The sequence below is a fragment of the Amborella trichopoda genome, chromosome 13 (assembly GCF_054954075.1).
Source record: "Amborella trichopoda isolate Santa Cruz 75 chromosome 13, AtrichopodaSantaCruz75HAP2 v2.0, whole genome shotgun sequence".
NCBI lineage: Eukaryota > Viridiplantae > Streptophyta > Magnoliopsida > Amborellales > Amborellaceae > Amborella > Amborella trichopoda.
In genome coordinates this window covers 21,192,819-21,214,424 of record NC_142348.1, presented here as the reverse complement: position 1 = coordinate 21,214,424, position 21,606 = coordinate 21,192,819, and the positions used below count along the sequence as shown (strand labels likewise).

The 21,606-nt window shown below is 32.1% G+C and overlaps 1 protein-coding gene across 6 annotated transcripts in view; it reads left to right on the top strand.

Moving 5' to 3' along the window:
• LOC105420630 (uncharacterized) overlaps window positions 1-21,287 on the top strand; it is a 34,314-nt gene extending 13,027 nt beyond the window's left edge. For 3 of the 6 annotated variants that reach the window (XM_020667150.2, XM_020667153.2, XM_088855620.1), the window contains 3 exons: window positions 3,884-3,963; window positions 4,859-4,914; window positions 20,441-21,287. In XM_020667150.2, coding sequence (XP_020522809.1) covers window positions 3,884-3,963; window positions 4,859-4,914; window positions 20,441-20,530 — 226 coding nt within the window. In that variant the 3' untranslated portion in view covers window positions 20,531-21,287. Of the gene's footprint in view, window positions 1-3,883; window positions 3,964-4,812; window positions 4,915-20,440 lie in introns of all 6 variants that reach the window. The other 3 variants (XR_016047405.1, XR_016047406.1, XR_016047407.1) reach the window with 2 other exon arrangements.
• The last annotated feature ends 319 nt before the right edge of the window (window positions 21,288-21,606 follow it).

The following is a 21,606-nucleotide window of genomic DNA, read 5'->3' as shown; positions in this document are numbered from 1 at the left end:
TTAGGGTCTTGCAGCATGGATCGAGGCTGTGCTGCCATTTTGGTGAAGCTTCATGGGGAATAGATTTGTAGATGGCAATCTGACTCCCTAGGGATAAAAGGTTAAGACAATTTACAAACGGAGGGCTCAGATGGAAATGGTGTCCTGATGAAGGATGGCCAACAAAAGCGGACTTCATTAAGGTTTAGTGGGGGGTAAGCAGACGCTCTAGGGTGAAAGATGGCTTTGTGTGAAACAGACCTACCAAAAATTGAAGAGGTAAGAATGACCCTAACTTCATTGGGCATAATGAGCTGCAGTATGGGTGTGACTCCTATGGGGATGAGGGATAGCTCCTAACTCCATTAGGTATTATAGGCCACAGTTTGGGTGCAATAGCCTGGGTGCAACATCACTGGGGATGACAAGTCACGGCTTGGGTGCAACCCCACTAAGGATGTGGTAGGACGCACAAGACTTCAACCAGAAGTAGGTGATAATAGGCTACTTGAAATACGGTCAGTGCCATGTGTAGCGTTATTGGTTTCTTACAAGTATTCAACTGACGCTGAGTTCTCAAAAACACAACCGGTGCTGGGTTGTTAAAGACTCAGTTGGCGCTATAAACGACCCGTGATATTGTTTGAAGACAACTGACGCTAAGTTAACCGGCGCTAGGGTCATTTGGAAACACACCCAACTCAAAATCAACTTATATGCTAGGGTTGTTTGGAAACACACCCAGCTCCAAGTCAACCAACGTTAGGGTTGTTTTGAAAACACACCTAGCGTTAAGTCAACCGACGCTAGGGTTGTTTCGAAAACACATCTGGCGTTAAGTCAACTAGTGCTAGGGTTGTTTGAAATTCACCCGACACTGGGGATAGATCAATGGGAATTACCTCGAGCCTCGAGTCAAAGCCCGACCCGGCTCATTGTCGCTTGGCTTCCGTTGGACGCGACTAGCATTCCTAGTTTGTGAGGGGCCTTTGAGGGTAGTGTGGTCTATATAATGGGGTAAAATCCCTTTTTCCCTCACTTTTTCACCATGGGTAAAAAACCTGAAGCGAAAATTTTCTTAACGGTGAGGAGAGGGTGGTCGTTTGAAGTTCCAACAAGCAGTGGGACTCTGGTTAAGGTTTTGCAGGGAAGGTTCTTCGCCAACAGTGGGATTCCAGGCGGTTCTTTCCATCGGGTGCATCCAATTCTTGATACCGGAGTTTGACTCTCTCGTCTTCGGTTATTCCTTGGTGAGTAGTGACTGGCAGAGAAGGGATTTGTATTTCGAGAGGTAAAACTGCTTCATCCCTATAAACCAGAGAATAAGGAGTAGAATCAGTAGCATTTCACGTAGTAGTACGATAAGCTCAGAGGGCTTCGGAAAGCTTCTCATGTCAGATCTTCCTTGTTTTTGATACTGACTTTCTTAAAACGTTGCACAGAGTCTTATTGCAAGCCTCAACTAATCCATTCGCCCAAGGGTGGTACATAGTCGAGTACCTCCATTCGAAACCAAACTGGTTAACTAAGCGATCGATGTGATGACTCCTAAATTGAGGATCATTGTCAGCTATAATCCGATCGGGCACTTTGAAGCGATATATGATATGATGTCGAACGAAGTAGGCCACCGCTGTCCCTGGAATCTGCTTAAGGGGGACGGCTTTAACCACTTAGAGAAATAGTCTGTTGCAGTTAGGATAAATACATGGCCCATTGTGGAAGGAGGGTCAATAGGCCTTACGATGTCCATACCCCATTGTGAGAAGAGACATGATGCAACTGTAGGGTGTAAGGGTTTTGGAGGCTGGTGGACAAGGCTCGAGTGTATTTGGCATACTTGGCACTTTTTAGCATTGCTTAAGGAATCGATGATCATGGAAGGCTAATAGAATCCCAACCTACATATTCGTTCATAGAGCTTAGGACAGGACTGGTGTAGTCCACAAATGCCTGAGTGGACTTCTTCTAACACCTTATTTGCTTCTTGGATATCGACACATCTAAGAAGAATGCCATGAAACGACTATCTGAAGAGAGCATCTCCTTCAAGGAGGGTATACTTGATAGACATTCGACATATGTCGTTGCGTTCGGTACGATCTTCTAAGAGCCTGCCATGTTTTAGGAAACTGGTGATGGGTTCTCTCCAATCTTCTACCTACTCAATTCCTGCACACATTGGGTCTAAGAATTCTGGTTCGTGATTCCGACCCTTAGCTCCTTGACTCTGTGCTATTGCTTCAGTCTTGATTACTTCTTTGGCTGATAGAACTGCTCTAAATGGATTAGGAGAGCACTCGGGGAAGATATTTCTCTCATCGTACGCATCAACCTCAGTTCTTAGTTCGATGTGTCTCCATTCTGGCACCCAAACAAGCGTAGGCCCTGATGAGGATAATTGAATTGTAGCACTGAGTTTCGCAAGTGCATCAGCCTGCGAGTTTAGCCTCCTAGGGATGTGACTCAGGGATATGTCCTCAAACTGAGCCATTTATGATTTTATAGTATCGTGGTAAGGCTTGAGAGTGTCTTTTCTCATATCATAAATCCCTTTGAGCTGTCGGATAACCAACTCAGAGTCACTATAGATCTTGATCTGCTCCAAGTCGAGGTCAAAGGCTATCTCTAGTCCGATTATAAGGGCCTGATATTCTGCCTCATTATGAGAACCAGCTTGAGCGAGAGAGAAAGAAAATGGCAATATTCCTCCTCTCGATGTCAAGAACACTACTTCGGTGCCTCCTCAGGCCAATTGGAATGCTCCGTTGAAGTACAATTCCCACACAACAGTAAGGTCAGCACAATATACTTCTTCATCAGGGAGATCGCTTGATAGAGGAGATTCTGCCCGTACGGGCTGTGCTGCGAGAACGTCAGCCAAGGCCTGGCCCTTGATAGCCTTTTGTGGGACATACCTGATGTCAAATTCCATCAGCAGTAATGCCCATTTAGTAAGACATCCTGATAAGCACGGACGTGTACATGGTCTGCTTTTGATATAAGTTTTACTTCATGACCAAGTAAGAAGTGGCAGAGATTTTGCACTTCGAAGATCAGGGCCAAGCACATCTTCTTAATAGGGGGATAATTCTTCTCGACTCCTTGCATCCTGCGGTTGAGGTAATATAACGCAGTCTCTTTTCCCTCTTCATTGTTTTGTGCCAACAATGCTCTGAGTGACTCGTCTAAAGCAGTTGAATAATTATAGTTCTTTAGAAAGATGTCCTTCCGCATCCTCTATGATATAACCTCAATGTTTTTCTTTTAATGCTTCTTTTATATTTAGCACAATTCTAATTGTTAATTCTCTCTATCACTTGGCTAATTTCTGATTATTGAGGTGCTGGTTTACCATTCTTTTTTGGAACACTCTGCAAAGGAAGTCCCACCCCACTTTGGCCAATTTAGATGATTCATGTGCTCTTTCACATGGTTTAGTGTATTTGTTAATGGAGTTCAGCTTAAAATTTTTGTTCAAATATCCTGTCCTTCAAACCAACCATGACAAAAGCTATCTTAGAACGTAACCAAAAGAACCTACATTCTAGGAATTAGCACGTGTACACATACCCCTTTCCCATTGTGAAGTATATGATTCATAACTTAGTAGTGCTTACCTTGTTTTTATCTTTTTAAATTTTGTAGACCTAACATGTGAGGCGTACCTGATCTCTGGTGTCACAATTAAATTCTTTGGAGCTTTTCAAATTTTGAAAAAGCGATTTTAGCCTATAATTTCTATTAGCGTCAATATAATATATTATTGTTTTCCTCTCCAATTGGAGCTCTAACAATTTTGTTTGCATTTTGAACTGATATTAATTATTTCTTCCCTTAGATGACTGTGTCATTTTTTGTTACAATAATCTTTAGCATGTGACTAGGTAGTTGTTGACTGCAGGTTGAGGAAACCAACGAAGCCCAACAAAAGTTTTCTAATGCAAAATCTATTTCATCAACTGAGTTCTTTGGGGATCAAAAGTGATGCTTCTTCCCAAATCTGCTAGCAAAAGTTGTCAATATGCTTCCTCTCTCTTCCTCGTCCCCTATTATTTGTGTGTTTGTGCATGTGCAGTACATATCACACACACACATGCATACACCCATATCTACACATTCATATACACGTTTTTTACTACTCCCATTTAGTGAAAACTTGCCCAGCATGGTTTACTCCACTATTTGAGTGTGACAGACGTTTGTAACTCCACTGATCAACTAAGAGTTGTCCATTACCCTTTAAAAAAAAATGTTTTTTCCTTATTCTAAGCAACTCTCCTTCTTGTTGGAATTGGCCTTTGTGTTTTTGGCTAAATGATATTCTATTCCTATGGGAGTAGAATGTCTATTAACTCCCTCGGGTACAACCCCACCTAGAATTAGTTTTAGGACCCCAAATTTGGGGAATGTAACCCCTTCAATCCATAGACTAAAAAAGATCCTTATCATACCCACTATGCACTTGAAAAAACAATGTCCTGAGAATGAATAGAGACTATTAATTTTTAGATGGCAAGGTTTAAGTGTTAGAAAACTCAAATTTCAAATTTTTTTTCTGAGAGGAATCATCTAGTAATTCTTAAGTCTTTCCCAAAAATTCAGATTTTGTTTGACATTATCTCAATGGACACAATGACCTAACAAAATATGTGCCCTTATGAATGCTTGGGCTAGTTTTTCTCCTTTTTAGGCAGCATTCAAATGTTGCAAGACATCTTGCAGACAACATCAGGTTATAACTTTTTTCTCCACATTCGAATCACTAAGTTTCTCGATAATTTTATTTTCTCTTTCATCTTGTGTTTAGTAATTGGTCGATGCTTTGTGTAGAGCTTGACATCCATATCCAGTGCTGATCTTTTTGGACATTACACAGATGATCCTAGCCGTGATCTGTCCGCAAGTGATCTCATCAATCGGATTTCATTCCAGGTACTTCTTCATTAGCCAAACTCAACTTGATAAATACCCTTCTTGTCAGAAAACTAGAAATTTTGAGAAAGCTAATGATACATAGTTCACATAGAACTTTTATTAACTTATTTTCTTTTTTTTTTGATTCATTTGCCTAGCATTAAAGATAGCTTGATTCCATCTTGGTTTTTTGCATTAATTGACAATATTTTGATTTTAACTCCCTAATAAGACTTTGGGGCCATGGGTAAAATCCGTCAACCCACAGAGATTTGTAGATTTTCCTTTAGATTTATTTTGTTTCATTTAAAATTCTTCATAATTGGTGTTTTTTTTCAATTTTTTAAGCCAAAGAGTACTCATGATTAAGTTTTTTATATATCATTGTTTCTGTCTTGGTTCTTTGTATTATCTTTAGTAACTAGGTCTTCATTTAATGTCTAGCTTTTGGTATTAAGGGTGAAATCCGTATATCCCAATTTAGTAACCGATTTTATTTTCTTTTTTGGTTCTTTGATTTGAAACAATGCGTAATTTTGTTAACCTAATTGGTACTTTGTTAGCTTTATAATTTTAAACGATAGTTCATAACTGAGTTGTTTCAAGTGTTATTTACTCGCCTTAGATCTTTGCATTGTTAAGCCTAAGATATATCTTAACTCAATAACTAGACTTTGGCGTCAGGGGTGAAATCCGTAGGTCCTTCATGAATTTGTCATTTTTCCTTTCAGTTTTTGTTGTTTGATTTGGAATTATCAAATACTTTATAAACATTATGGGTTATTATTATTTTTTATTATTGTGAGTTAAATTATATTCATATCTTAGTTTTTTAATATATCCTTTCATTTTCCTTTGGTTTTTTATTGGTTGACATTACTTATGTTTCAATTTAATAATTTTTTTTGGGGTCAGGTAAAATCTGTGGATCCTTATTTATAAGTCCATTTACCTTTCGATCTTTTGTCTTTTAGTTAAAATTATTCATAACTTGGTCTGACTTTTATCTTGATATTCCTTTTAATGTTTAAGCATAAAGATATTAATTACTTAGTTTGTTTAGTACATCCTTTCATCTTTTATGGTTGCGTGCATTGTCTAGCATAACTTATTTTTCAAATTATTGACTAGACTTTGGGGGCAGATGTAAAATCCGTAGATCCCTATTAATTGGTCAATTTTTTTATAGATTTTATGTTTCGATTTAATATAACAATTTGGGGTTGTGTGAAATCCATGGATCCAGATTTATAAGTTCATTTGCCTTTCGATCTTTTGTGTTTCAGTTAAAATTATTCATAACTTCGTCTGTTGTTTTACTTGAATTTATGGATTCATGTTTCTTTTCATTTTTTTAAAGCTAAATAGTATTCATCACTAAGATTTATATGTATCATTGTTTTTATCTCGGTTCTTTGTATTATCTTCAATAACTAGGTCATAATTCAATGATTAGATGTTGGGGTGGGGTGAAATCTGTATATCCCAATTTAGTTGTCGATTTTATTTTCTCTTTTGGTATTTAGATTCAAAACGATACATAATTTTGTTATCTTAATTGATATACTTTTAGTTTTAAAATCCTAATCGATTGTTCGTAACTGAGTTATTTCTAGTATATTTTTACTCGCATCGATTCATTGTATTGTTAGACCTAAGATGTCTTAACTCAATAATTAGATTTTGGGGTTATGGCTGAAATTCGAGTTCCTTCATAAACTTGTCATTTTTCCTTTCCATTTTTGTTGTTTCATTTGAAATTATCATTACTTTATTAATATTACGGTTTATTATTTATATTTATTATTGTATGACAAAAAGTATTTGTTGGTTAGTTTTTTAATATACCATTTTATTTTCCTTGGTTCTTTTTGTTGGTTAGCATTGGTTATGCTTCGATTTAATAAAACAACTTTGGGGTCAGGGGTGAAATATGTAGATCTTTATTTATAAGTCTATTTAACTTTCAATCTTTTTGTGTTTTTGTTGAAATTATTCATAATTTTGTTTCACTTTTTATATGACAGCTTTTCTTATTTTTAAGCCTAAGGATATTTCATTACTTAGGTTTTTAGTACTTCCTTTTGCCTTTATGGTCTTGTGTTTGTTTCAATTTATTGACTAAACTTTGGAGTAAGAGTGAAATCTGTTGATCCCCATTAACTGACCAATTTTTATATTAAATTTTTGTGTTTGATATGAAGTTATCTGTAGTATTTTTAATCTTTCAATTTATATTCTTTTTAAAAATTTTATTGCACAATGATATTCATGGTCGAGATTTTTAATGTACCTATTTATTTGTCGTGGTTCTTTGCATTGTCTGGCACAAGAATATTTGTGTATGTGTTTTAAGATCTCCTTTTATCCATCTAGCTTCTTTGCAATATTTGGTAATATTTTGGTTTCAAGTCACTGACAAGAATTTGGGTTCGGGGTAAAACCTATTGACCCCCAAAGATTTGTCGATTTTCTTTCAGATTTTCTTTGTTTCATTTAAAATTTCTAGTAATTTTGTTAAAATTCATAGATTCATGTTTCTTTACAACTTTTTAGCCAAAGAGTACTCATGACTAGTTTTTTAAGGTATCTTTGTTTCTATCTTGGTTCTTTGTATTATCTTCAATAACTATGTCATAATTCAATGACTAGATGTTGGGGTCAGGGGTGAAATCTGTATATCCCAATTTAGAAGCCAATTTTATTTCCTCTTTTGTTTTTTTATTCGAAACGATACATAGTTTTGTTGGCCTAATTAGTATTTTTTTTAGTTTTATAATCCTAAACTATAGTTCGTGACTGAGTTAGCCACAAATATCCTAGTGCCAAATACTGTAAAGAACCACGACAAATACAAGAGTAGGCTAATAATCTCGACCATGAATAGTTTTTTGGCTTAAAATTTTAAAAAAGAATATCAACAAAATGAGTGAGCAAACTATGGATAACTTAAAATCAAACAAAGAAAAACAGTTGAAAAATTGACGAGTTAAAGGGAATCTACAGATTTCACCTTTGTCTCCAAAGTCTAGATAATAAATTGAAACATAAGTTGGAGGATACATGTCACCATAAAAGATGAAAGGATGTGCAAAACAACTCAGTCATGACTATTCTTAAGCATAAAAATAAAAAACAATATCAAGTAAAAAGTCTAACAAAGTTATGAATAATTTCAACTAAAACACAAAATATCGAATGGTAAATGAACTTATAATTAAGGACCTACCGATTTTACCTCTGACCCCAAAGTTGTATTAAATTGAAAAATAACCAATGCTAACCAATAAAAATAACCAAAGAAATTGAAATGTTATATTAAAAGACTAACTTATGAATATCTTTTTGCTTGTGATAATAAGAAGAAATAATAACCTGTAATGTGAATAAAGTATTGATAATTTTAAATCAAACATCGAAAATTAAAGGGAAATATCTTATTCCAAATTCACTCTTGACCTCAAATTCTAGTTATTGTGTTAAGAGGTAACTTGGGCTAAACAATGCCAAGAATCGGGGGGAGTAAAAGTTATGGATTGACGTTTCTTTTCAATTTTCTAAGCTAAAGAGTATTCATGACTATGTTTTTTATGTATCAATTTTTCTGTCACGCTTCTTTGTACTATCTTCATTAACTAGGTCTTAATTCAATGACTAGATTTTGGCATGGTTAGGGGTGAAATCCGTATTTTTGCAATTCAGTTGTTGATCTTATTTCCTCATTTGGTTTTTTTATTACAATCAATACATAATTTGTTGGTTTAATTGATATTTTTTTTAGTTTTATAATCCTAAACCATAGTTCGTAATTGATTTCAAGTGTCCTTTTATTCGCCCTGATTCTTTGTATTGTTTAGCCTAGGATGTGTCTTAACTCAATAATTAGACTTTCGGTTCGGGGGTAAAATTCGTAGATCCTTTATGTACTTGTCATTTTTTCCTTCAATTTTTATTATTTGATTTGAAATTTTTAATATTTTATTTATGTTACGGGTTGTCATTTCTTTTTATTGTTGCAATCCAAAAGATATTCGTTGGTTAGTTTTTCAGTACTATTTCATTTTCCTTAGTTCTTTTTATTTTTTCAATTAATAGAACAACTTTGGGTTAGTAATGAAATCTGTAGATCCTTATTTATAAGTCCATTTATCTTACGATCTTTTGTGTTTCAGTTGAAATAGTTCATAACTTTGTTCAACTTTTCATCTGATTTTTGTTTTGTAGTTTAAGGATATTCATTACTTAGTTTTTTTGTGTTTCAGTTGAAATTGTTCATAACTTTGTTCGACGTTTTACTTGATTTTCTTTTTTATTTTTTAGCCTAGGGATATTCATGACTTAGTTTTTTGGTACATCCTTTCATCTTTCACAGTGATATGTATTCTCTAGCGTAACTTATGTTTCAATTTATTAACTAGATTTTAGGTGCAGGGGTGCGACATGTAGATCCTCAATACCTGGTCAATTTTTTGATCGATTTTATTTGTTTGATTTGAAATTATTAATATTCTTTGTACTCTTTTAGTCGAAATTCCTTTTTAAATTTATAAGCCAAAATGATATTCATAGTCTAGAGTTTTAACGTATTCTTGTATTTATCATGGTTCTTTACATTGTTTTGCACTAGGATAATCGTGGTTAAGTGTTTTAAGGTTTCATTTATCTATCTTAGTTCTTGGCATTACTTAAAAATATTTTGGTTTTAAGTTAATGACAAGAATTTGGGGTCAGTGATGAAATCCATCGACCTCGAGAGATTTATCGATTTTCCTTTGGATTTTTTTGTTTCATTTAAAATTCCTCATAATTTTGCTGATTTTCTGGATTGGTTTTTCTTTTTAATTTTTTAAGCCAAAGAGTATTCAGGACTAGGTTTTCTATGTATCATTGTTTCGGTCTCGGTTCTTTGTATTATCTTCAATAACTCGGTCACAATTGAATGGCTAGATTTTTAGGCCTGGAGTGAAATCCGTTTATCCTAATTTAGTAATCGATTTTATTTCTTCTTTTGAGTTTTGAATTGAAAGGATACATAATTTTGTTAGCCGAATTGGTATTTTTTTTAATTTACCCAAAATGATGGATAGTTCATAATTGAGTTATTTCAATTGTCTTTTTACCCGTCGTGATTCTTTGCATTATTTAACGTAAGATATGTCTTAACTCTATAATTAGACTTTGGGGCATGTGTGAAATTCGTAGATCCTTCATGAACCTGTCGTTTTCCCTTTAGTATATGTTTAGATTATAAAGTATCAATACTTTGTTAACCTTACAGGCTATTATTATTTTTTTATTATTACAAGCGAAAAGATATTCATTGGTTAATTTTTCAGTATACTATTTCATTTTCCTTTGTTTTTTTTTGGGTTGGCATTGCTTATGTTTCAATTTAATAAAACAACTTTAGGGTCAAGGGTGAAATTCATATAGCCCTATTTAGTAGCCAATTTTATTTCCTCTTTTGGTTTTTGGATTCAAAACGATATATCATTTTGTTGGCCTAATTAGTATTTTTTTAGTTTTATAGTCGTAAATGATAGTTCGTAACTGAGATATTTCTAATGTGTTGTTGCTCACCTCGATTCTTTGCGTTGTTTCGCTTAAGATATGTCTTAACTCAATAACTAGATTTTGGGGTTATGGGTGAAATTTATAGATCATTTATGAACTTATTGTATTTCCCTTCAGTTTATGAATTGGTGTTTCTATTCAATGTTTTAAGCCGAATAACATTCATTTTTTTAAGCCATAAATGAAAATTTAGTTATTGATTTTATTTCCTCTTTTGGTTTATTGATTCGAAATAATACATATCTTTGTTGGCCTAATTGGTAATTTTTTAATTTTATAATATTAAACAATAGTTCGTAACTAAGTTATTTCAAGTATCATTGTTTAGCCTAAGATATCTCTTTAACTCAATAACTAGATTTTGGGGTCGGGTGAAATTCATAGATCCTTCCTGAATTTGTCATTTTTCCTTCAGTTTTTTTATTTGAAATTTTCAGTACTTTATTAACATTACAGGTTATTATTTCTTTTTATTGTTGCAAGTTAAAATTCATAGGTTTGTTTTTCAATATACCATTTCCTTTTTCTTTGTTCTTTTTATTGGTCGGCATTGCTTATGTTTCAATCAATAGTTTAAAAAATAGATCGGTGCCCCAGATCGGGCTCCCAAAAAACCGATTCGGATTGGTGAATCGACGATCTGGATCGAGAAGCGGCAGAATCGATCGGATTCAACCTTAAAAAAATCCAAATTTTTTTTATTAAAATTCATTATAAATGTTGTTTGTTAGGAATCCAATAAGAAATGATGGTACTCCATTAAGAAATTTAATTTTTTTGTATCAATATACGAATATTTTGATATGGTATCTACATAACTATTAATTATAATTCTAATATTACGTCAAAATAATTTAAAATTAATTAAATATTATTTGGATTTGTTTGTAATTAAAGATTAATTATATGTAATTAAAGTTTAATTACATGAACTTTATGTTTATTTATTATAAAAAATAAATAAATATAATTAATCTTTAAAAATTTTAGACTATTTCATTTGATAGATGTCCTTGTATAAGAGAAATTTAATTTATACATCATTATACGTATGAGAGAGAGAGTGCAAAAGAAGATCTTATATAGAAACGAAAATAAGGACAAAATAAATTAAATTTCTTAAATAGATCTTAAATAGAAACGTATGATAATGAAATTAAATGTATGATAACATATTGTAATGAAATTCCTTCTATAAGAGAGAAACGTATGATAACGAAAACAAAGACAAAATTAAACATATGAAGGTTTAAACCTAAAGATATTCATGACTTAATTTTCTAGTACATCCTTTCATCTTTCTTGGTTACGTGTATTATCTAGCGTAACTTATGTTTCAATTTATTGACTAGACTTTTGGGGGTAGGGGTGAAATCTGTAGATCCCTATTAACTGGTCATTGTTTCTACTTGTTTTCTTTGTTTAATTTGAAATCATCCATATTTCGTTCACTCTTTTAGTTGATATTCCTTTTTAAATTTTCGAGCCAAAAAGATGTTTATGGTCAAAATTTTAAACATACCCTTTTATTTGTTGTGGTTCATTGCATTGTTTGATATTTGAATATTCATGGCTAAATGTGTTAAGATTTTCTTTTATCCATCTTGATTTTTTGCATTATTTAACAATATTTTTGTTTTAAGTCAATGCAAAGACTTTGGGGCGGGTCGGGGGTGAAATCTGTCGACCCCCAGAGATTTGTCCATTTTCTGTCAGACTTTCTTTGTTTCATTTAAACTTCCTCATAATTTTACGGACTTTATGGATTGGTGTTTCTTTCAATTTTTTAAAATCTATACATCTCAATTTTTTTTCAATTTTTTAAACTTCCTCATAATTTTGAAATCTGTACATCTCAATTTAGTAGCTGATTTTATTTCTTAATTTAGTTTGTTTTATTTGAAACGATACATAAGTTTATTGAACCAATTGATATCTTTTAGTTTTATAATCATAAATGATAGTTTATAACTGAGTAATTTCAAGTCGCCTTTTACTCTCTCTGATTCTTTGAATTGTTTAGCGTATGGTACGTTTTAACTTAATAATTAGACTTTGGGGTCAGGGGTGAAATTCGTAAATCCTTCATGAAGTTGTCGTATTCTTTTTCAATTTTTGTTATTTGATTTGAAATTAACAATATTATATTAATATTATGGGTTATTATTATTATTATTTTTGCATGCTAAAAGACATTCATAAGTTAGTTTTTCAATAGACCAATTAGTTTCCTTAGTACTTTTTATTAGTTGGTATTGCTTATGTTTCAATTTAACAAAACAACTTTGGGGTCAGGATTAAAATCCGTGGATCCATATTTATAAGTCTATTTTCCTTTCGATCTTTTGTGTTTTAGTTGAAATTATTCATAATTATGCTTGGTGTTTTACTGGATTCTTTTTAATTTTAGCTTAAAGATATTCATGACTTAGATTTTTAGCATATGCTTACATCTTTGATGGTCACATGTATTCTCTAACATAGTTTAGGTTTTAATTTGTTGATTAGATTTTTGAGGTAGGGGTAAAATATGTAGATCCCCATTAACTGGTCAATTTTTCTATTGTTTTGTTTTGTTTGATATGAAATTATTCATAGTTTGTTTATTCTTTTAGTTGATATTCTTTTTAAAATTTACAAGCTAAAAAGATATTCATGGTAAAGATTTTATTTATTTATTATTTGTCATTTGTTCTTTGCATTGTCTGGCACGATGATATTTGTGGCTAAATGTAGTAGGCGTTCCTTTTATCTATCAACAATGTTTTGGTTTTATGATAATGATAAGACTTTGGGGGTAGGGGTGAAATCCGTTGACGCCTTGAGATTTGTTGATTTTCTTTTTAACTTTTTTTGTTTCATTTAAAATTCCTCATAATTTTGTTGACTTTATGGATTGTTTTTTTTAATTTTTTAAGCCAAAGAGTATTTATGACTTGTTTTGTGTGTATCATTGTTTCTGTCTCGGTTCTTCGTATTATCTTCAATAACTACGTCATAATTCAATGACTAGATTTGTGGTTAGGGTTACAATCCATATAACCCAATTTAGAAGTCAATTTGATTTCCTGTTTTAGTTTTTATTATTCGAAACGATATATAATTTTGTTGACCTAATTGGTATTTTTTCTTTTAGTTTTATAATCGTAAAAGATAGTTTGTAATTGAGTTATTTAAAGTGTCATTTTTCTCGCCCCGATTCTTTGCATTGTTTAGCCTCAGATATATATTAACTCAATCGCTAGACTCTAGGGTAGAGGTGGGATTCATAGATCCTTCATGAAACTATTGTTTTTCCTTTCAGTTTTTATTGTTTGATTCGAAATTATCAATACTTTATTAACATTACGGGTTATTACTTCTTGTCATTATTGTAAACCAAGAGATATTTATTGGTTAGTTTTTCAATATTCCATTTCATTTTCCTTGGTTCTCTTTATTGGTTGGCATTGCTTATGTTTCAATTTAATAAAACAACTTTTGGGTCTAGGGTGAAATCAGCTGATTCTTATTTATAAGTTCATTTACTTTTCGATCTTTTGTATTTCAATTGAAATTATTCATAACTTTGTCAGATGTTTACTTGATATTCTTTTTAATTTTTAAACCTAAGGATATTTATGACGTAGTTTTTTAGTACATCCTTACATCTTTCAAGGTCACGTGTATTCTCTAGCATAATTTAGGTTTCGATTTTTTGACTAGATTTTTGGGGTGGGGGTGAAATATGTAGATTAATTAGTCAATTTTCGTGTTGTTTTGCTTTGTTTGATGTGAAATTATCTATAGTTTGTTTATTCTTTTGATTGATATTTCTTTTGCAATTTTTATGCCAAAAAGATATTCATGGTTGAGATTTGTAACGTATCATTTTATTTCTTGTGGTTCTTTGCATTGTGTGGCACTAGGATATTCATAGATTAGTGTTTTAAGATTTTCTTTTATCCATCGTGGTTCTTTGTATTATTTGACAATATTTTGGTTTTAAGTCTGACAAGACTTTGGGGCCAGAGGTGAAATCTATAGACACTTGAAGATTTGTCAAATTTTCTTCAAATTTTCTTTGTTTCATTTAAAATTCTTCTGAAGTTTATTGACTTTTTGGATTGGTGTTTCGTTTTAATTTTTAAAGCCAAAGAGTATTCATGACTAGGTTTTTTATGTATCACTTTTTCGGTTTCGATTCTTTGTATTATATTTAATAACTCAGTCATAATTCAATGACTAGATTTTGGGGTCAAGGGTAAAATCCGTATATCCTAATTTAGTAACCAATTTGATTTCCTCTTTTGCTATTTTGAATCGAAATGACATATTTTTGTTTGGCTTAATTAGTATTTTTTGTTAGTTTTGCAATCCTAAATGATAGTTCGTAACTGAGTTATTTCAAATATCTTTTTACTCGCCCCGCTTCTTTGTTTAACCCAAGATATGTTTTAACTCAATAATTAGACTTTGGGGTTGGGGGTGAAATTCGTAGATCCCTCATGAACTCGTTGTTTTACCCTTCCTTTTTTTTTTTTTTTTTATTTAAAATTTTTAATACTTCGTTAACATTACGGGTTATTATTTCTTTTTATTATTGCAAGCGAAAAGATATTTATTGGTTAGTTTTTCAATATACCATTTTATTTTCCTTTGTTTTTTTTATTGGTTGGCATTGCTTATGCGTCAATTTAATAAAACATCATTGGGGTCCGGGGTGAAATCCATAGATCCTTATATATAACTCCATTTACCTTTCGATCTATTGGGTTTCAGTTGAAATTATTCATAACATTGTTTTTTTACTTGATATATTTTTACTTTAAAGCCTAAGGGTATTCACGAATTATATTTTTAGTACATCCTTTCATCTTTCATGGTGACATGTATTCTCTAGCATAACTTATGTTTTAATTTATTGACTTAACATTGGGGGTAGGGGTGGAATCTATAGATCCCCATTAACTGGTCAATTTTTCTACTGATTTTCTTTATTTTCTTTGAAATTATCATTTTTTACTCTTTAATTGATATTCCTTTTTAAATTTATAAGCTAAAAAAATATTTATGGTTTAGATTTTTAACGTACTCTTTTATTTGTCGTAGTTCTTTACATTGTCTAACACTAGGATATTCGTGGCTAAGTGTCTTAAGATTTCCTTTTATCTATATTGGTTCTTTGCATTATCTCGCAATATTTTGGTTTTAAGTCAATGGTATGATTTTGGGGTCAGGGGCGAAATCCGTTGACTCCTAAAGATTTGTCGATTTTTCATCAGACTTTCTTTGTTTCCTTTAGAATTCTTCATAAATTTGCTGACTTTATGGATTGGTGTTTCTTTTCAATTATTTAAGCCATAGAGTATTCATGTTTAGGTTTGTTATGTATCATTGTTTCTATCTCAATTCTTTGTATTATCTTCAATGACTAGGTCATAATTTAAGTGTTAGATTTTGGGGTCAGAGTTGAAATATGTATATCCCAATTTGGTAGCAGATTTTATTTCCCCTTTTGGTTTTTTGATTCGAAACGATTCATAAATTTTTTTGGGCTAATTGGTATTTTTTTAGTTGTATAATCCTAAACGATAGTTCATAATTTGGTTATTTCAAGTTTCATTTTACTCACCCCGAGTCTTTGCATTGTTTAGCCTAAGATATGTACTAACTCAGTAATTAGACTCTGGGGTTAGGGGTATGATCTGTAGATCCTTCATGAACTAGTCGTTTTTCCTTTCAGTTGTTTTATTTGATTTAATATTATCAATACTTTAAGGGTTATTATTTAATTTTATTGTTGCATGCCAAAAGATATTCATTGGTTAGTTTTTCAATTTACCATTTCATTTTCCTTGGTTCTTTTTATTGGTGGGCATTGCTTATGTCTCAATTTAGTAAAATAACTTTGGGATAATTGTTGAAATCCGTGGATCCTTATTTATAAGTCCATTTACCTTTCGATCTTTTTTGTTTTAGTTGAAATTATTCATAATTTTATCAGACTTTTTACTTGATATATATATATTTTTATTTTTAAGCCTAAGGATGTTCATGACTTAGTTTGTTTAGTACATCCTTTCATCTTTCATGGTGATGTGTATTCTCTAGCGTAACTAATGTTTCAATTTGTTGACTTGACTTTGGGGACAGGGGTGAAATATGTAGATCCCCATTAACTAGTCAATTTTCCTACTGATTTTCTTTGTTTCATTTGAAATTACCCATACTTTTTTTACTCTTTTAGTGAATATTCTTTTTTAAATTTATAGGCCAAGAAGATATTCATAGTCGAGATTTTTTATGTGCGTTTTTATTGGTCGTGGTTCTTTGCGTTGGCTGACATTAGGATATTTGTGGTTAAGTGTTTTGAAAGTTCCTTTTATCTATTTGGTTCTTTGCGTAATTTGACATTATTTTGGTTTTAAGTGGATGACAAGACTTTGGGACCAGGGGTGAAAAATATCGACATATCGACCTCGAAGATTTGTTGATTGTCCTTAAGACTTATTTTGTTTCATTTCAAATTCCTCATAATTTTGGTCACTTTATGGATTAGTGTATTATTTCAATTTTTTAAGCCAAAGAGTAATCATGACTAAGTTTTTTATGTATCATTGTTTTTGTCTCAGTTCTTTGTATTATCTTCAATTACTAGGTCATAATTCAATGATTGGATTTTGGGGGGGTGAAATCCATATTTCCCAATTTAGTATTTGTATATTCTAAATGATAGTTTTTAAGTGAGTTATTTCAAGTGCCATTTTACTCGTCCCGCTTCTTTGCATTGTTTAGCCTAAGATATGTCTCAACTCAATGATTAGACTTTGGGGTAAAGGGTGAAATTCATTGGTCCTACATGAATATGGATCTTTTCCTTCTTTCCTCTATTGGTTATTTCAATAAAAAACGATACATATTTTTGTTGTTCTAATTGATATTTTTTTAGTTTTATAATCCTAATTGAGTTATTTTAAATATCTTTTTACTCACCTTGCTTCTTTGCATTGTTTAATCCCAAGATATGTCATTAATTCACTAAGTAGACTTTGAGGTCAGTGGTGAAATCCATGGATTCTTCATGAATTTGGCATTTTTCTTTTCAGTTTTTATTGTTTGATTTTAAATTATCAATACTTTTTAAACATTATGGGTTATTATTTCTTTTTTTTGTTGCAAGTTAAGAGCCATTCATGACAGTTTTTTTATATACCTGTTAAATTTCATTGGTTATTTTTTTGGTTGGCATTACTTATGTTTTAATTTAATATAATATTTTTGGGGTCAGGGATGAAATCCTTGGATCCTTATTTACGAGTCCATTTACCTTTCATTCCTTTGTGCTTTTGTTGAAATTATTCATATCTTTGACTGACCTTTTACTTGATATTCTTTTCTATTTTTAAGCCTTATGAAATTCATGACTTAGTTTTTTAGTACACACTTTTATCTTTCTAGTTACGTACATCCTCTATCATAACTTATATTTAAATTTATTTACTAGACTTTGGGGCCAGGGGTGAAATAAGTAGATCTCCATTAACTGGTTAATTTCCTACTGATTATTTTTATTTGAAATTATCCTTAGTTTGTTTAATCTTTTAGTTGATATTCCTTTTTAAAGGTTGAGATTTTTATCGTACTTTTTTACTTGTCGTGGTTCTTTACATTGTTTGGCACTAGGATATTCGTGACTATGTTTTAAGATTTTTTTTTTCTCGAACTTGAGTTGTTACATTATTTGGCAATATTTAGATTTTAACTCAATGACAAGACTTTAGCGATGAAATCCGTTGATCACTAGAGATATGTTATTTCTTCTTCAAACTTTCTTTGTTTCATTTTAAATTCTGCATAATTTTGTTGAATTTATAGGTTGGTGTTTCTTTTCAATTTTTTAAGCCAAAGAATATTCATGATTAGTTTTTTACGTATCATTGTTTATGTCTCAATTCTTTGTTAGTAAACCCATTTTTATAAAACTGTTTCCAAAATTAGTTATCCAAAAAGAACTTTTACTTGGATTTGATGTTTTGCATCAAGTAAAACTTCAATGGACTTCCAAATGATTACATTATAGGAACCTAACTTTGCCTTGGATAGCATGTATAGAACTATGTTATACCCTAGAAGCTGTCAAACAAAAAATCATATCAGATTGCTGTGCCAATTCCCATTCTGAGTTTCTCAAAAAATGCACAAACCCATTATGGAGAAATCAGATTTTTTATGTTAAACTGCCTTTTAAGAAAAATTTCCTTTGCCTAACCAAATTGCACTATTTTCTCAGATTTCCCATACTCATATTTTCCAAATTTGATTTAAAATCAGGATTTTGGCAAATAGGAATTCACCCAGATGATCGTCTTAAAACAACCTTCTGTTTACCAAATTACTATTTTCAATGGACGGTTATGCCTTTTAGTTTGAAAAATGCACCCACATATTTTCAAAAAGTTTTAACTATCATTTTTGGACCAATCTCAACACAAGCATTGATGTATATAGGTGACATACTCCTCTTTTCTCCTGATTTAGATATTCATGTTTTCCTGTTAGATAAATTCTACTCCCTCTATTGTAAATATGGTATTATGCTTTCTGAAAGAAGTGTGTCTTTGCTACTACAAAAATAGACTTTGTTGGTATGCATTTCACAATGGAATGTACAAACTCGAGCCCCATATAACCAAACACTTGTTAGAGTTTCCGGATACTTTATCCTCTGTAAAGCAAATCCCGTAATTTTTAGGAATTGTAAATTATATATCCATTTTTATACCCAAACTTTCTCTGTTCACTAGTCCTCTTTATCTTCTGTTAAAGAAAAAAGCACAACCATGGAAAACAGACTGAGTGTGTTCTAGAGCTCAAAAGATTATCTCAAAATTTACCTTCTTTTAAAATCCCATCAATAGGAAAAAGAATTTTGCGAACAGATGCATCTGATGAATTTTGGGCATGTATTTTACTTGAAGAAAAAGAAAAAGACAGAATGATTTGTGGATATAAAAGTGGAAAATTCGAAGATTTTGAACTTCATTACCATTCAACATTCAAAAAAATCCTTGCGGTAAAAGGAGAAATAGAAAAATTCCAATTCTATCTGATAGGACATACTTTCCTTGTTGAAATGGATTTATCTGTTTTTCCAAATATGCTCAAGTTTAAGAATAAAATACTTCCGAATCCCCAGTAAATTAGATGGGCAAATTAGTTTTCTCAATGGAATTTGAGTATAAGCATATTTCTGAAAAGAACAATATTTTGGCAGATATGTTTTCCCGAAGAAGATTTTCTGAAGAAACAAGTCTTTTTGTTGTTCCTTTCATAGGAGCAATGATCAAAATAGATGAAGAAACAAAAGATGTTCCTGATGAAATATATAATATCATTCTTAGTAAAACAATGAAATCAAGAAATGAGAATATGCAACAAAAACTACATGAAATATTGAACAGAAATCACGGAGAATGTTTTCAAGGAATTCGATCTCATCCTGCATATCCATTTTTATCTTTATTCCAAATCAGACATTATTATAATATACCAAAAGAAGCAATTGGTTTCCTCTGGTATCTTACCCAAAACCACCATATATGTTTTAATTTCCATATAAGGAAATTATTATCCTACCTCAGACACTGTCATTTCCTACAATGGAACAATTACATCTACCCCAATCCCAGAGCATTCAACTTTTATAAATTTCTTCTAAAGCATTACCACTATAATAAATGGATTGAATCTTTTGGTTATCTTCATCGACCTTATATCAATATAGCATTCCATCAAGACCTTAGACCCCAAATTTATCCTTAACATGCCTATTTCACCCAACATCCTCAAATCCAAACCATTGGATGGTATGATTCAAATCTCCTGAATTTTTGGATATTTCAAACAGAATTATGGAAAAAATTTAAAATTCTCATGTGCTATATTAACAGAATCCAGCCGGAATTGATTCCTTTGGATGTCTATACAGGAACCACAATTTGGAATGTTGAGACTTCCCGAGGAGCTGCACTGCTACACCAACTTCACATATGGCTCTCTGATGATCCTCCTCCTGTAGAAATACAAACAGATAGTTCCAGTGATGATACATACATTGGACTCTCACACAACCCGTCCAATCCATCTTCACCAAGCTATGATTCAGACGATTATCCTCTCAATTATGACATTGATTGAAAAACATTATTCAACATCACTGTGGATATCACTATTATATCGGCAACACTGTTCAACATCACTGTGGATATCACTATTCTATTGGCAACACTGTTCAACTTCACTGTAAATATCACTGTTCAAGACAAGCAAGAATCTCCACTGTTCACTGTTCAGGTCGGCCACCTGTCCACTGTTCACTGTTCATGTCGGCCACCTGTCCACTGTTCACTGTTCTTGTCGGCCACCTGTTCACTGCTCACAGTTCATGTCGGCCACCTGTTCACTGTTCACTGTTCATGTCGGGCACCTGTCCACTGTACATCTAATTTTACTGTTCATAATAGCCACCTGTCTTGGCCAGCTGACTTTTTTTATTGTTGTTTTGAATTTGGATTTCAAGTCCGATGCCTATATAAGGCCCTTTAAGTCAGTTGTAACGGCAGAGTGCTACTTAGAGCCTCTCAGCCTAGTTTCTTTCTTGGTGTGCTTCTTTCATACTTCTGCTTTTGCTTGTAAGCTTGTTGCTTCTTTCATTTTTTTGCTTTTTCTTGTAAGCTTCTTGCTTCTTTCACACTTCTGCTTTTGCTTGATTGAACTTGTAAGTTTGATCCTTATATTTTTTTTATAAACTATCGGTGTGCATGGATGTTCATTATGATTGTTTCCTTATATCCTTATGTCTGCATTATTGTTTCCCTTGTTGTTTCCTTTATGCACATCTATATTGGTATCAGATCCCCTGTTTTCTAAACAAGAACATCTTTTTGAAATAACGTATACCCTTGAAAAGTTTTCTGAAGCTAGTTCTCAATTAATTAATCCTTACCATGTTTATGATAAATCTAGCTTAAATTAGACCAAAAGAACCCTGAAGCCATCAAAGAATATGTTCAAGCCTCTTCCTTTGATCAACACCAAATCCCTGCTACCCAAGCTGAACAATACATTACTATTGCCTCACCCAGAAACCTTTTT